Here is a 17,346-nt window from a genome sequence, read left to right as displayed (position 1 = left end):
AAGAAGAAAAAAACAACAAAACATGATTACATTTCAGTATGTGTTTACCTTAAGCTTTTTTTGAACAGCGAAGTGGGGCGGCTCAGGCGGTGTACAGGAGAGGTGGAAGCCAGTCGCCCCACTTTAATGGCCTCGGGCAGCCGTAGTTGGAGCGGAGCGGGCTGCTGAGAGACAGATAGGTGGGCTTTTCTTCTTACCGGCTGCGGCTAGAACAATGCCGAGTCATCACCGGCATCGCTGCCAACGCAACTTAGCGGGGGGTGGGGGTGTTACTGGCGTGTGCACCTCTCGCACATACTGAAGCCCTGTGAAGTAACGCGCGGGACAAAGGGGTTGTGTTCAGGTTTGTATACCTACCCAACTTGTAGCAGCCTTCCACTGAATTATGCTGCATGAATTATATATCTGTTCCTGAAATTAATATTAACGTTCTGAGCTCTATGAGAACTGCTATATGCTGAAAATGTTTGTAAAGAAAGAAAGTTAAATATGGGGCAAGGTTGAGGATGATGTTAGGTTTTATGGGCATATGTGAGCAGATGTGTTTTATTATTTTATAATTATAGCACGTTTTGAGTCCAGACCACCATTTTATGTGAGTGTAAGTGTTGAAACAATTGGCTGAACAGTGGTTTTACTTGGTTAGAAGCTTCAATTTGTATTACTCCAGCACACAGTTATGATTCTTGGTTCCAGACTTTGCTCTTGTTTCTGACATCCGTCTTTAAAGTCAGGAGGTTTAAGCCAAAATGGAGGCTCAATAAAAGTCAAAGAAAAGGCTATTTGGATTCTTAAAAAAAAGGCTGTGTCAGCTAGTTGACACCACAAAATACAGATTTATGCAAGAACCTGAATTCGTGAGAAAGGCCTACACCTAGAACTCCCTCCTTGAAACCAATGCACATCCAACTAGCCATTGTTGTTTGGGATCAGCTTTGGGAATCACACCACCTCCATGTTCACCGAAACTACCATATTCCACTCTAGAATTACAGGAAGACAAATATGGCCTACCAGATCAATGCAGATACTGCCCAGAACTTCAGACCCACAACTCCCACATTCTACATTCTACATTTACTCCTCATGCCATGACTGATATTAATCAAGAGAACAGCTCAGGTATACAAGAGAAAGCTACTGTAACTGACATGTCCCTTAACTATGCTAGATAGAGTACAGAATGTGGTGGGTTTACATCACTGTGAAGGTGAGCGAGGTAGCCTGTGCCTCCCCATGAATCTATGTGCCCCAGTAGCCTGGCTAGGAAGACCACCGACAACACGGGGGGCCAGATCTCTGTGGGCCACCGCCCTCCGGCGTTATTGAATCACCTGTGTTGTTGAGGCGAAGTTGATCAGCTAAACAGCCGTTCCAGGTCTGTCGATCAAGATCATTATCCTGGCTTGATTAGTCTCGCTCACAGTGCAAGCAGAGCCGGTAGCATGACGTGCGATATCACAATTGTCCATGTCAGCGCCAGACAATGCACGAAGGCCCGTGATTGGGTTATTGACCCTGAATGAGGAGCAGGTCCTACAGGACACTCACAGAATCTGAACAAGTGCAGACGCTTGCACCCAGGCCACAGGCGTGTAGCACACCTCACTGTGGCCCTTAACTCACCCAGCATGGTTGACTTTGGACTGTTGTTGGACCATTTCTAAACAATGTTTCCTATTTTGAGAAATCTTATCAAGTTGACTCATGGACAGATGATTTTGCTTTTTCAAGCAAACACAACATTTTAGTCTTGTTTTTTGTGTGTTTGTCCTAACACATATTTTAGTCAGGAAGTTAATAGCACAAAAATTGCTGTTTGAACTTTTCAACCCGTTTCCACCCTGCTGCAGCTGTGTCACTATCTGCTACTTTGAGTCCTCTGCACTCTTCCATGGTGACTGTGTGTCTGGCTGTCAGTCTGGCCGTCCACTGTACCACAGGTTCCACTGCTTGGAGGTCAACAGCTGCCATTTGGACCAAATTCCTCTCAAGCCAGTATATATGGAAGATGGTCCCTAGGGTCCCTGGAGACTCACTGGGGGAAAAAAAAGATGTTCTGTCTGGCCCAGTGTTTTGAAGATTCACCCCCAGGTCCTGAACCCTTTGACCTTGCAGAGATGACCGCCTTCCCCCATCTCTTCCTCCCTCATCGGAAGGCAGCATAGGGGCCAGTGGGGCCTCAGACATAAAGCTGAGTCTTTCCATAGGGAGTCCACAGCCTTTAAACCTCTCTACAAGAGCACTCTGTCCTCAACGTGGTCTGCTACGCTCTTTGCTGGGAAAAGACAGCATAGAGAATAAAGAACAAATAAAGTTATAAAACTAGCTGGCTTTGTCCGTCTCTCCACAGTCACCATCAATCTTGATCAAAGCCTTGGCAAGGTTCAAAATCTGATGTGTGTGTGTGTATGAGAGAGAGAGAGAGAGAGAGAGAGAGAGAGAGAAAAGAGAGCAAATGTGTAGTTGAGTACCTGAGCTGGTGCCTCTGCCTCCAGCCACAGTCCTGCTTTATAGAAGTTCCACTTTTGCTTTTGGGTCCACATTTATTTGGCATTTGTTCCAGTTAGTCCTGAGGAACCAGTAGCGATGGTGCTTAAGTGCATTCCAAAAAAATATGCAGCAGTTGGGAAAAGTGATTCTGTCTTAAAATTTTAAACTCTTCCATTGCATTTCATTGCCTACCAATAAACAAACTACCATGATATGCATCAAGAGGACAATGACTGTAATTAAACAAACATGATCTTTAAACATCCCCAGACATGCCAATTGCATGAGCTTTCTCTTTGGCACTATAAAACCCAAAGCTCCCCTCACATTGCTGCAGCAATGACAAAGACACAGGTGCTGACTGGAGTCCAGGAAGATCGGGTCCTCTGACCCAGCTTGGGTTGGGCCTCAGAGCCTGATGTCTTAACACGGTGGGAGCTAACTAGTGCCCTGGGTGGTCTGAAGCCTGGAGACAGTGCGGTAGCTTTAACCCAATGAGAGTGAACAACACGGTGCTCCGCATGGGTGCCCCACTCTCGTCTCCACAATGAAGCCGCGTGCAGTCTGGAATAGCGGTGGAGGCGTTTTCTCTCATCTCTGGTTCTCTCTACGGCCTCCACCCCGGCACGCTCACCCCTCTCCTCACTGCACAGCTGGCTTGCATTTGGATTATGCCAGAAATAAAGCAGGAAGTGGAAATTAAACAAGTACCAGAAGAAAAAAAGAAGAAGAAAAAGCAAACGTTGGGTCGGTCCTGGGAGGTACGAAGAATGGAGGAACCTGGAGCAGCGGAGGAACCTGGAGCAGCGGAGGAACTGGACACAGCAGAGGAACCTGGAGCAGCGGAGGAACTGGACACAGCAGAGGACCCTGGAGCAGCGGAGGAACTGGACACAGCAGAGGAACCTGGAGCAGCGGAGAAACTGGACACAGCAGAGGAACCTGGAGCAGCGGAGGAACTGGACACAGCAGAGGAACCTGGAGCAGCGGAGGAACTGGACACAGCAGAGGAACCTAGAGCAGCGGAGGAACTGGACACAGCAGAGGAACCTGGAGCAGCGGAGGAACTGGACACAGCAGAGGACCCTGGAGCAGCGGAGGAACTGGACACAGCAGAGGAACCTGGAGCAGCGGAGGAACTGGACACAGCAGAGGAACCTGGAGCAGCGGAGGAACTGGACACAGCAGAGGACCCTGGAGCAGCGGAGGAACTGGAGCAGCGGAGGAACTGGACACAGCAGAGGAACCTAGAGCAGCGGAGGAACTGGACACAGCAGAGGACCCTGGAGCAGCGGAGGAACTGGACACAGCAGAGGACCCTGGAGCAGCGGAGGAACTGGAGCAGCGGAGGCTGCTATGTTGCCCAAGTATCGACTGTAATTGCAGATTTTTGGTTTCACCTTCGACAATGGCAAGCGAACACACCAAAACCGCTCACTGGGCTTCATTTTAAAATTTGGTTCCCTGTCCGTTTAGTTACAATACCATTAATCACTCTGACATTAACCTCACAGTGCGGGAGCATGGCTGAGATGGCCTGCCTTGCTAAATTAATTATTCAAGATTTGAAGCATTGCGTTTTCCTTTGGTTGTACTGGTGCTTGTGAGAAACACCATAAGCCAACGAAGGCTGTACGCAAAGCCTAATATTACAGACGGTCCGATCTCATCGGCGAAGCTCGACTCGGAACTGCATCCAGGAGACACGCAGGCGATGACAAGCCCGTGTGCAGACATAACTGGAAAAAAGGGGCCCTGCATGAAAGCGTTCCCAGTGCCAAACGCCAAAGCTGACTGATTAGAAAGGATCGCTGCGCGTCGACAAGGCCGCTCCGTTGATCCTAAACGTGACTCATCCGTTAAAGTCATTATACACTTAAGGAAGGTCCCTGCTTTTCTGCGCTTGTGAAATCTGGAGACACAGAACGGGACATTATGCGAGACTTCGGCCTTCCCTTTGCTCATCCCGCCCAGCTGTGCGCAGGGCCATTCTTCTTGTTCACTTTGTTCGTTTGCTTTGGCCGCGTGTCAGGGGAGGAGGGATCCGGCCCCCTGCTAGTTCTCACAGGCCTCCGCGTGGCTGTGCGGTTGCGTGCCGGTCCTGCCCCGCGAGACCACAGCCCCAACACTGCCACTCTTGTTCTCTCAGCGTCCCGGTGTTACCGGAGGTCGCCGGACGGGGCCCGTGCGAATGTGATGTGGTGAGGCAGCTGTGGAGGACGTCTGCAGGTGAAAAAACATGACGTGGGGAAGCCGTGAGATGGGAGCCCGCTCGGTGTCAGGAGGAGGGAGAAGAGGAGGGTCCGCCAACATTCAGGAGTGCCACAGACTCAAAGAACCCAGAGCTACTAGTACCAGAGGTGTATAATCCAGGTTCAGAAAGTAAAAGTCCTCACCAGGATTTTGCTCAAGCTTGCTAGATTTTCTAATTAGTGCAACCCAAGTAAAATTTGTGGAATCAACACAATCCAGGAAGCCTGAGCAAAATCCTGGTGAGGACTTTTACTTTCTGAACCTGGATGATACACCTCTGCTAGGTACTGGTCCATAAATCCAATACCATTCGCCAACATTTTAGGTTTACTTACACACACACATACACAAACACACACACACATAACATCAATGCTGAGTCAATATAGCCATCAACACACTTTTATTCTTCTTTCTTTTATTCGGGAGAAATCTATTGCTATAAAAGAAGACTAGAAATGCACAAATGAAAAACAAAGCATGTTCATGCAGGCTTGGCCAGGCAGTAGGCCGGGCTTGGGCAGAGCTCTGTTCTGTAGGTCAGAGGCTCTCGGAGACAACATGCCCTGAACGCAGGTCACGCCGAGTGAACTCCAAACCCAACGAACTCCCAGCAGTCCCCTGACAATACTCACCATTCCCTCGGCCCACGTGTGGGGCACAAAGTTCACTGCAAGTGCAGCAAAAATAGAAAGAGAGACCATGTGTGCGTTCCGAGAGGTACTAGCGACTGTATGCTAAAGGAGAATGCCTGGACTCTTATGGAGACAGTGGGGCTGTGTTTTAGCATTCAAATGATGCTGGTGAGACAATCAGGGACTTCTGCCATCCACGGTAGGTTTGTGCTTTTCCCTGATGTCCAGCGAAGTTCTCCTACAAGGGTCAATTAACAAAACAGAAGTGGTCATTTGCACAAGTTTCATTATGCAATTAAGGAATGTTGCTCACAGTTTGAAGTGCAACTTGAGATGTTGCATGGCTGTTTTGAAATGTCAGACACCAAAAGCTTGATGTCCCCTGATGTTTTGTTAATGAGCCATACAGATTTTATGCTACCACACGGAAATTCAAAAATGAAGTGGGGACGGTGGAAACTATTTATACATTTAGTAACATTAACTAAACACGAGAAGCAGTTTACATCCAAAATGTCCAATAAAAAAGAGCTTTTGTTTAATGCTAAATGCCCCAACTACCCAAATGTAGCTTCAAAAAATTCCACCATGCATCTCAAAGCCAAATCCTGTGTCTCTTGTGCTGCTCTAAGTGAGGGTGTCAATGGGGATCAGAGGCCTGTGCATGGGTTTGTGAAAGGGTTAAAGAGGGGTTTATCCAGGGTGCAAAAGCCCCAGATTAAATAGCCTTTAGCACAATAAACTGGACTGAGTTCAGGTAACCCACATTAGCAACCGGCGATATGGAGCCTTTCAGTTCTGCAACAATGCAACGAATATCCACGTATCAAGCGGCCTATGAAGCGGTGGAGCGGGCCTCCCGCCTGAGGGAGTGTGTTGTATTGGCCCGTGTCTGGGAGGGAGGGCAGGAGGCGGAGCTTTAGCCACAGGTCTGCAGACGAATGCCGCATCCAAATAACACAACCCTGTTGGCGCGTGTTCGCTCTGTCAGGCTGGGCCGCTGCTGTCTGCCGCACTCCAGACATTGAAAGGCATTAATGTAGTGAGAAGGAGAGAGGACGTGCTGCGACCACAGGCCCGCCTCGTGCACTCAGCTGGGCCGAGCAGGGGGGGCCACAGGACGCCTGCATTCACTGCTCTGCTTGATAGCTGCGCGCGGGTTCATTGCTGACGTGGTGGGGCAGGTCCGCAGACGCCCACGACCCAAAGGAAGTCATATCCGGTGGGGGCGCGAGGGGGCGGGTGAGAAAGCAATGCTCCTGGGATGGCAGGGGTCCTTTGGGAAGGGAGGAGGAGGAGGAGGAGGAGGAGGGGTAGGGGGGTCCACTTCCCCCTCCTGCACATTGCAGAACAAACAGCCAAGACAGGAGGGGTGGAGGTGGGGGCACTCTGCTTTCTGCTGGCAGGGAAGAAACACCAGAAGACCACAGACGGAGGTATCAGTGCAGAAATCTGCAGGTGGTGTCTTCTTTTAGAATGGCTTGAACATCTGTGCATGTTTGAGTGTGTGTGTCTGTACATTTGCGTGTGTAAATTTAATTGGCTACCCCACATATATACATACACACACACACACACACACATGCTCGCAAGTGGGGGAAGGTCAGATGCTGCATGCACACACCACATACACACACACACACACACAAAGTGTGTTCAGTGAGTTCATGGAAGAGAGTGTGTGGTTTTGTGTATGTGCATGGGTGCATGTGAAGCCCTTTGTAAGTCGCTCTGGATAAGAGCGTCTGCTAAATGCCCTAAATGTAAATGTAAGGCCTGTGCAGTCGATTGCAGTTCAAGCCGAGGGGCCAGTTAAGGGTTAACCCACTTTCCCAAACTCCACGTAGCTGCCTCTGCTGTGCACTGCCATAGCTCCCTTATCCATGTCAGCATCACCCTAAATACTATAGCCACTTTCTTCCCTTTCTTCTCCTGTGTCTTATTATGACACACACACACACACACACACACACACACACACACACACACACTTTCTCTCTCTTACTCTGTCTCGCTCAGATCAGGTGTGGGATGGAGGGCAGCAGGGCTGTCCAGGCCTCCGTGTTCGGTGGATGAAGAACATCTGTGTAAGAGATAAGGCAGGCACGGAGCCCCTTCTCTCTGGAGCACAACATGCAAAGCAGGGGGCCAAGCGCCGTTCACTCATCACCGCGCCTCCCCACTCCGCTCCTTCGCCACTCAGTCACCGCCTCCTAAAGCTGGGAGAAAAAGAGGAGTCCCACCTCCTGGTATGAGGACTCCTCATTTCCTCCATCTTCCTCTGCCAGGGAGGTTGAGCTCCCAGTTTGCCATGCAGAAAGTTACCCTGCTGCCCTTTAAAACACCACTGTCAGAGTGGGATTTTGTGATACTAATTTCAGCTAGAACTTGGGATCGGACCCATGGGTACCCCAAAAAGGAAGCGTGCCCCGCCCACCCAACCCCCTCGATTTCACAGTCCATCGGTCTCATTGTCACTTTCGAGCTGTTTCGCTCCTGATGGTGTTCCCAGCCTGGCCTGTGTTTCTTTCGTCCTGTCTTATGAAACTCGAGACCCACCACACCGTCGCCCTCTTTCTCCACATGCCGCAGCCCACGGAGCCCAGCAGCAGCACATCACTGGCCGAGGCGTCCTCTGACGCCTGGAGGGGGAGGGGCCAGGGCTGTTGTGGGCAGGGAGGGGCTCCAAAGGCAGTGGCAGCCGGGGGGGTGGGGGGGTTGTGCTCCCCAGCCTGTAGTGGAGCCACAGTGGGAAGCGGGTAAAAGGAAACAAGGCATGCAGAGGAAAAAAGAACATGCTGAAATCACCATCGCTGAGGAAGAAAAAATCTGACGAAACTTGGGTGACCTGCTGGCCTTTCCCACAGCCATAAAAACCCCAGCAGGTTCTCTCTCTCTCTCTCTCTCTCTCTCTCTCTCTCTCTCCCACACTCTTCACAACCACGGATTATTTTAGTCTGAACACTATTACGACACTGGTCACTGAGCTTCCTTGTAGATGTACCATCATGAGTTCACGTTCAACCCAGCTTTGGGCACGATGAACCGAGGCGGATGGGGGTAGGAGTTCCAGCCTGCAGAAGGACAGCTCTCCAGGGAGGTGCAGTGTTCCTGGATGACACATTAACGTCTCATAGCACGAATCAATGAACAGATGTCAGTAACGAGGGTGAAAAAGAATACGAACACACAGGGGGTCCACAGGCAACAAGGGGACAGACATGGGAAGGCTCGCTTGCTCAGTGAAGTCAAAACATCTCATGACCTCAAACTTTACAGCAGTTCACCACATGACATTAAATAAGATTATGAGGTAGTGTACACCTCCAGGATATACATACAGCTATGAATAAACTGTGGGCTGGAGTTGGAGCCAGAAAAACCAAAAATGAAAATGAAAATAAAAAAAGTACGTGATGACAGCCATGTGGAAAAAAGGGGCCCAGAGTCAATCGCTCGAGAACCCAGATGAGAAAAGATGAGGCCCAGCTGAAGACAGACAGATGGGGAGCGTCCTGCCAGCGACGGTCAGTCAGTGCCAAAGGTGTTTCTCTGATTTGGGGCTTGGTAGTAATCTCACCTTCACCCCTACTGACACAGATTGTGGTTAACATCAGGCGTATGAGTTGATACATGACACTTCCTGCCCCTGTGGGTTTTTGAAAAGCAGGGTGTGAAAGAGAGCTAGAGTTAGCACCCAGTACCCTGTGTTGGCTTGTTTTTAACACCCATGAGAACTTTTTTATCTGCACAGGGAGTATACAGGGTACAGTGCACAGATGTCAGCTCTGTAGAGATATTTGCACAGAGTCGGAGCACACAGCAGCTCGCGGGTTCATAAAGGTTCCATATGCCACTGACCTGGCGAGGGCTCGGAATATGCAGTCTGACGGGTTTTTGAAAGTTCAATACAGTGTTTAGACCGAAGGCTGATTCGTACGCCAAAAAGGTTAGTGAGCTCGGATTGGGCTGTCTGAGAGGTGAGCGGAGCATAGATCAATAATGCACACGGCCTCCACACAAAACCACTCTGGAGCATTCGGACCAGGCTGCTGAGCATGTGTGTTACAGGGGGCTGACCTAATCACATCTGACCATGTGTGTTACAAAGGGCTGACAATCACATCTGAGGACGTGTGTTACAAAGGGCTGACAATCACATCTGAGGACGTGTGTTACAAAGGGCTGACAATCACATCTGAGGACGTGTGTTACAAAGGGCTGACCTAATCTCATCTGAGGGGGTATGTTAGAGAGCTGACCTAATCTCATCTGAGGGGGTATGTTAGAGAGCTGACCTAATCTCAGCTGAGGGGGTGCTGGTCAAGTGGCCACTGATGTGCTAGAAGCTAATACACTTTTCCCTCCAATACCATGCACAAAAGGAGTGAGACAGTGAAAGAGAGAGAGGGAGAGAGAGAGAGAGAGAGAAAGGGGAAATGAGAGTAAGGTAGATAGATAAAGGTGGGAGAAAGAGTGAGAAAAGAAGAGAGATTTAAAAATGTCCAAAACAATTAGTACCAGTGCAAACATTCCACTGCTCATTAGAATTTTCCTTCAGACTGGCGGGCAGCGCACGCATTTCTCATTTAGACGTCAGTCACTCTGCGTGCAACCATACACAGTAGTGCGGTCACTCTCGCCAGGCACGCCGTCCTGTCACACGCCTATCTAAGTTCAGGGAGTTGTGACACTGTCTAATTAGGGCCTGCATGCTATTATGACTCCATTCTACATCATCCCCCCACTGAGTCCTGAGAAACAAGAAATGAAAACCTAGAAAAAAAAACACTGTTCTGAGGAACTCTGCTGTCTGGCTGCAGTCAGTGGGGAAGTATGTGGTGTGGCAGGCTTACAGACATTAATTGATGTGTGTGTGTGCCCAAGTGTGTGTGTGTGTGTGTAGGATGACTCCACTCCCCTGAGAGCGTGCATGCTTCCTTTTGCAGCAGTGGGTGTGGTGTGAGCCGTATGTGTTCAGGCAGCAGTGTGTTCTCTCTCGTTCTGCACACGCACACAGTTCCACTACAACGCAGGGTGCACCTCCACCGGACGCACGCAGCCCATGCCGAGACTCGCACTCCACTCTGACCGCAAGATCACTGCGGCCTCGGGGTGGGCCAGAGTGTGAAAAACACTGACAGAAGCAGAGAGTGTGTGTGTGTGTGTTGTTTCACAGGGCCCGGCTAGCCCGTGCCTTCCACTGGTCCAAAGGACAGCGTTAGACCAGCTGTGACACCGACCCAAAGTGAGCCCTCTCCCTGACAGAGTGGCCTGTGCTCTGAGCGCTCCATGATCAGAACGCTGGTGATGACACGAGGTGACCTTGCCTCTGCTTCGAGGAAACGCAGGGCAGGAAACATTCAGGTACTGAAACAACTCTGACAGCTGCAGGAGGAACAGGGAGACAAGGAAAAAAAGGTGCAGAGTTCTTTGTGGGGCTTGTGCAAACAAGTGGCAGCAATAAACTCCTTCACAGAGCTGCCCCTTCACTACAGACAGAGAGCATGGGTCCTTCAGATGGAGCTCAAAGAACAGAATAACTCAAGGATCTTCACTGCACTCTCAGAACAACTCGCCACAGGATGCGGGAGATCCTCACTAGCTGGATGTCCAAGTCTTGATGAATTGGTAACGCTCAAAGAACTTAAGTCCTGTCATTGACAAAGGCCGCGGGATTTGACACGGCACCTCGCAGACTTTGTTGATCTGGTTTGGTAAACTTTGATGAGGTATTGACAATTGTGTGGTTGCACGGGTCAGCTGTGTAGGCGCTTTTGAGGCAGAGGGGATACTGTAGCCCCGCTGCTAAGCTGCCAGGTCAGTACGGAGCTTCTGAATATGAACTGCTGGGTATTTACTGCAGAGTACCATGCCACGTGTGGAATGACACACACACACACACACACAAATTAAGAAAGAGAAGACTGAAGCGATGAAGAAAAAAGAGACTGAAACAGAGAGAGGGAGAGCGTGAGGGAGAGAGCGCGTCAGTGGTGCGAGCTTCTATTACCCACGGCACTGCCCCTCTAATTAAACAGGCCTCAGCTCCCTTGGGATCTGAGACGGAGAGAAGTCTAAACAACCCAATCTCCTGTCTGCCTCTTACACACTTACACACACACACACACACGCTGGATCCTCATATCCCTAAACCCAGCCTCAATCTCTTTTCATTTCCTCCCAGAAAACATCCCCAGCTCCTTGCCAAATACGAGAGAGAGAGAAAGAGAGAGAGAGAGAGAGAGAGGAGGAGAGAGAGGAGGGAAAATAAATGCTATTAGTTATGCCCTTGAATGCAGCCATAGAGATGTTCCCACTCTCAGCACACGGAGGACGGTGCCTGGGCCTTTCATGCAGCTCCTGGGGGGTCCACCTAAAGATGAGCCACATGACTCCACTCCCGGCCGGCCTCCGCACGGGGGTCGGGCTTTCAGAAGGGGGGGGGGGGGGGGTTCCATACGTATTAGCCCCTAATGTAAGCACTTGGCAGGGATTAACCCAATGGTATCTATTCGACCTCCGGTGCCATCTGCCAGTGACTTTGCAGAAATGCAGATCGGTGTGTGCGCTTGCTGGCCTGTCAGTAGGGGACTGCAGAAGTAGGTCAGGCGGCCCGGAGACCCACGCACCTCCGGCACCACTCGCAGCCTCCGCCGGTGCTCGTGCACCCATCAAGGATCTGCACAGAGTGGCAGACGTCTGGAGACATTCCTGCATACGCTAAACAACACCCCCTGCCCCCCACAACCTAACAGGAACAGAGAGAAGGGGGAGATCTGGGCTGTTGTCCTTGGCCTCATCACCACGGACGGGTTGCTAAACCTCAAAAAAACAAAATGTGCTCATTAAACACTTTAAATGATCCAAATACGCGAACCCATCTTAGTGCTACGTTGTCAGGTACCACAGCCTCCTTGCTCCTCCCAGCAGGAGACCCCACCCGACCCCACCTCGGCTCCACTCCAGCAGCTGGCGGTCGGGCTGTGTGCCGCTCCGCCCCGCGTCCCCCCGCTGCCCCCGTGCTCCCGTCCCCTCGAGTGGAGTGCTGATCCATAACCCATTCTTTCTCATCAGCTGCTATAAAAAGATCAAAGACCCCCAGCCAGTGATGGGCGCACGCATTAATGAGAGCGAGAGACAGCTGATGCAACACCGGGGCAAGGCAGCTGCAACCCCGGGAGCCGAGTGCCGCTTCTCACAGGATGACTCGAATGAATTATGCATCCATTAGAGAAAGCGCTCTCACTCTCTCAATCCCCCCCTCCCCTCCTCCTCTTCCCCTCTCTTGCTCTTTGTAGCAGGTCAGCCCGGTATCTGTGCACATCAGAGGGTGCGAGAGGGAGACGCATTACAGCACTCGTGTCTGGTCCTGGGCGCGAGTGGCGATGTCTAGGGCCTGCGCCCCTTCGTGAGCGGTCCGAGCTCCCGGTTTTCAGTATCCTCTATGTCTCTTCGCTCGGACTTCTTTCCCAGAGGTCGTCGTCGCACAACCTTGCTTTCGAACTGGGCTCCGTGGGCACAGACAGGCTACCATTCCTTTGCAGTCAAGCCAGAAAGAAGTAGGTCAAGCAATAATAGCAGATATCTGCTGCCACATATGCGTAGATGTCACTGTTTGCCAATCCAAATGACCAATGTCGAGTATTAGTTAACAGTCAGATGCACCGCATTCACAATTCACTGTGCATTATGGGAACTGTGCCTGTTAGTCTTCTAACAGACCCACTGATCTGTTGTTTTCTCCTCATAGTGATGATAGTACAACCTCCAGAGGGTGAGAACAGTAGTGTAACATAATCCCATGGCTGACATCAGCAGTGAGATGGGGGGAGCTTGGGGGGGTGGAAGGGAGAGAGAGGAAGGGAGTGAGAGTGAGAGAGAGAGAGAGAGAGAGATAGCTAGATAGAGAGTACGAGGTATACAGGCCCAGCTGTGCATTGGGCCTGGGGCCCACCAGGCTGTAATTACGACTGGATTAAGATGGGGCTCTCTCCCCGTGCTGCTTGCCAAACATTTTGTCCCAGATTACAAACCAGCCGCAGCCCCTCTAAGCCGCGCAAGCCGGTCAGCGGCTCTGCTCTCTCGTCTCGGGCAGCCGCCTCACCCCACTCCTCCCCAGCCCCCCACACCAACCCCGATGCCCCATGATTGCACACACCAAATGGATCAGATTTGCATGAATTACCTTTTAATTCTTTTGCTTTATTACATTTCAGCATGACTGAAATTACGGCACACGTAACAGTTACAGCATGTCAGGAAATGTAGCCTGAGGCCTGTGTGTGGAGCTGAGCTGAGCCCTACATAACACCAATTTAAGGGATCATCTTATTTTCTCCTGCTACACGTTCCTCACACATTCAGTTTCCTAATTCCCTGGCTCTAGAGCAGACGCTGCAATAGGTTTTGTAACTCAAACGCATCTGCACGACCCCAGATGAGACACTCCTGTGTGCGTTGTTTGGATGTGGGAGGGGCTCGTTCCAACCTCCCAAAACCCCATCCCCCAAACTTCAGAGCGAGGTCTTCAGAACCTCGAAGATCTTCAGGGCAGACTCCACACAGCCGTCGAAATCGGAGCGTGTGAAGCCATCTCCTCCACACACCAGCAGGGGCTCGGAGCTCAGCGTCATGTGGCCCGGCCGGTCGGGCACCGGTCCCGTCACCTGATTACAGCACAAGACAGCAGAAAAAGGTGTGAGGTTAGTGCTGCAGTAGCATCCCACCTTCCAACAGCTGATGATGCAAGCTGGTGCTATTAAGCGGGACCGCACACTTGCTGTCCCAGATACGTCATGCCTCCAGAGAGGCTGGGTAGCCTGGTTTCCACGGCTGACTCACGTTTGAACATGTGCACAGCCACACAGTATGGGGGACTCTAGAACGCTTTCACCATAGTGAAAGAAATGCTAAAGAAACAGAAAAATAGGACATTTACAGCAAAAATGCTGATACTTATTAAGCCATGTAAATCAACCATGATTACATTGTGATTACACTCCAGGACGATTACTGGTTTTTTTTATATTGTTGATTGTTTATTTGTAGCACAGCTATAACCTTCCAGACTCCTCCATAGGACTCAGTGGAGGGGGCACACTGGTGGAATGGATGGAGTTGTAGTTCTTTCAGCAACAACACTGATGGCATGATTGCAACCGAGCACGGTGCCCCTTTTGTGGGTGCGCACCCGGGGCGACCTGCGCTCATGGCAACCGGAGACTTGAGTTGAAGTCTGTAGCTTCTGGCTTGTAAACTAGTCCAACATAGGCACAGGAGAATGGCCCCGGAGAGAAGGGCCAACCGTGGGAAAGAAAGCCTGAGTCATGTGCCCAGGGGTCAAATGATGAACGCCACAGGGTGAGCGCCGCAGAGCCTTGCTGCTACTTTGAATTACGAGTTAAAGTGGAAAATAGTGGGCAAGTCGGACCATGTGAGTCAGAGATGGTTTAAAAAAAAGAAAAAGAAAAGAAACCTAAACCCGAAGCACCCTGACTCTCAAGGCTGAGAAGCACAATTTTCAATGCTCTGACTCGCAAGGCAGAAAAGCATCCATTTCACTGATTCACTCTAGGACGATTCTAGACACCCGTGTTGAAGCACAATGCACACCTTAAACCAGGAAGACCCAACCTGTGCACTTCAGCATCTGACCTCCTACACGTTTTTCGTTTCAGTCATGGAACCTCGATTTGCAGGTCAGATATGGAACAGCTGGGGTTGGACCCAGACTCTGCGGGACCTTCTGCAGGACCTGCACCCTTCACCACAGCACTGGAAGATTTGTGACACTTTATCCCCCAACAGTTTTGTTCTTACATCCACAGACCCCAGAGCTAAACGCTCAGTGTTTAAGGATGTTCACTGTCAGAGCTCTAACTCTGTTTAAAACCCCTGACTGCACCTGCATCAATTACTTTCTGATTTTAAGTAATGACCCTACCAGTCTGTCAGAGGTCTAGGGTGGTTCTCCTCATTACTGTCAGAAGTCTGTGGCGAGAGGTTAAAAATAGAGCCGCTAGCTGAGAGGCACTTTCATTGGTTCAGCCCTTTCAAAGAACAGTCTGGAAGGTAAAAAGCCTGAGAAATGGGATGGCATGGAGGTAAGCTGAGACGGAATCTCTGGGCACAGCGGGAGAGCGTGAGCTGGAGGGAGGGAGGAGTCTTCCTGTGGGCTCAGACGTGAAAGAACACAGAAGTGACTCACACAGAAAGATGGGAAACACTCCCCATTACTACACGCTAAATGCAATCTGCCCACCTGCCCTGGAGCACCACCGTGGACGGCTCTTTGACCCATCCTTCCGCAACACGCACCGAGCTGGCGATTCTAAAGCAGCCCTCACGTTCCTGTTCTCTTGGGACAGACAGGCACCCCAGAGGCCATTGGGGTGCACGTACTCGAAACAAATGTCGGCTGTGTTCCGAATAGACTGTTAGTTATGGAACGGAAAGCTTTTAGCACCGTTGTCTCCTAAAGCAGGATTTTGACGGTAAAAGCCAAACTGCGGAGTGCTAACGAGCGCTGGGGGTAAGTGCATTCCTGCTTGGCCTGCGGCCCATTACGGACGCTTCTGTTGGCCCCAGCCCTGCGGCTGATAAACATCGAGGTGCTGCGTGCTAAGGACGAGGAAATAGTATCCATTTCCTGGGGCTTTTAATAGACGTCGGTACAGACAACGCACCATCATCCACCACCCACGAAAAGAAGTCCCCCTCCACCCACGACCCACACCCCCTTCGTCCCTGTTGTATCTTTAAACAGTAATCTGTGTGTAAATCAAATGATAAACGTTCAGGCTGAAACATGGCCAAGAACAAATTGTTTGGTTTACTACAGCGGTAAGTTGATATTAGCAGGGCTGACTCCTCCATCGCACTCCTCCAGTGCGCACATCTCCAAAACTGGGGGGGTAACGTACGGGGGTTCTGGAACGTCCGGCCGCAGGCAGCTGAGCAGCTGCTTTCAGGGGCACGACCTCTGACCCGTGTCCGTCTCTTAGCACAAGCCGTACAGAAATATGGTGGACGCTGTGAAGTTCAAGTATGAGAGGGGTGCGTTAGGCTGGCTGGGACCCGTGGAGAGAGGCCCTAGGCTCCAGCACCTCCCGTAAGGGCCCGGTCCTTCACCACACATGCTCGTCTGTGGCCAGCATGGCCACGCACTCCTCTGAACGCATGCACTGTGGCAGCGGGTGACTCAGAGCGATTGTGTACACATGTGACAACATGAAGCAAGTCACGCTTGTGACATTTCCTGGGCGAGTCACACCAGGTTGCCATTATGTAATGACACGAAGGCTTCGAAGGTTCTCTCCACTCACTTCTCCCTGCACTCTCCACAGCAGGATAGAAGTGAAAGTCGTCGCCCGTATTCTGCTGTGAGAGGACCCGCATTACCAATCGCCTAAAACCAATTAAGAGATTTTTTTGACGGCTAAGAAGCCTGGAGGAGCCGCCTCCACTGACACGCGCTGAACACGTAGCGGCTGGTTAATGTTCAGGCGAACGGGGGGCTGCCAAACACACGTCCTGATCAATCAGCTTCAGTGGGCTTATACGAAACATGCAGTCCAGTACTAACTCTTCTCTGCCATTGGAGTGTGGTTGACACAGACCTGGTGTGCATGTGTGTGTATTGTGTGTGTGTGTATGTGTACAGGAGAGTGTGTTAGCCCAGACAGGCCTTGGCCCATTCTCTGGCCCTCAGTGAGATCTGGGCTCCCACACAGATGTTCCATGTCCTCTGACCTTAAGCTGGGGCCCGGCTCTGTGTGTCACAGAGGAGCCCAGCATGGGGGCGAGGGTGGAGGGAGGAGTGTGAGAGAAATAGAAAGAGAGAGTAAAAGAGTAAAATAGAGAGAGTGTGTGTAAGAGACGGTAAAAAGAGAAATAGAGAGTAATAGAGAATACAATAGAGTTAAAGAGAAAGATAGAAATGGAGAGAGAAAAATAGTAAAAC

General features: G+C 50.8%; 1 protein-coding gene across 3 annotated transcripts in view; it reads right to left on the bottom strand.

The window, feature by feature from the left end:
- Nucleotides 1-13,550: 13,550 nt before the first annotated feature.
- rnls (renalase, FAD-dependent amine oxidase) overlaps nt 13,551-17,346 on the bottom strand; it is a 28,318-nt gene continuing 24,522 nt past the window's right edge. For all 3 annotated transcript variants that reach the window (XM_077000227.1, XM_077000228.1, XM_077000230.1), the window contains one exon: nt 13,551-14,050. In XM_077000227.1, the coding sequence (XP_076856342.1) occupies nt 13,898-14,050 (153 nt within the window). In that variant the 3' untranslated portion in view covers nt 13,551-13,897. The remainder of the gene's footprint in view (nt 14,051-17,346) is intronic.

Source organism: Brachyhypopomus gauderio, chromosome 3, assembly GCF_052324685.1.
Source record: "Brachyhypopomus gauderio isolate BG-103 chromosome 3, BGAUD_0.2, whole genome shotgun sequence".
NCBI classification, from domain to species: Eukaryota; Metazoa; Chordata; class Actinopteri; order Gymnotiformes; family Hypopomidae; genus Brachyhypopomus; species Brachyhypopomus gauderio.
The sequence above is the reverse complement of the archived record's forward strand: the minus strand, read 5'-3'. Positions and strand labels throughout refer to the sequence as shown.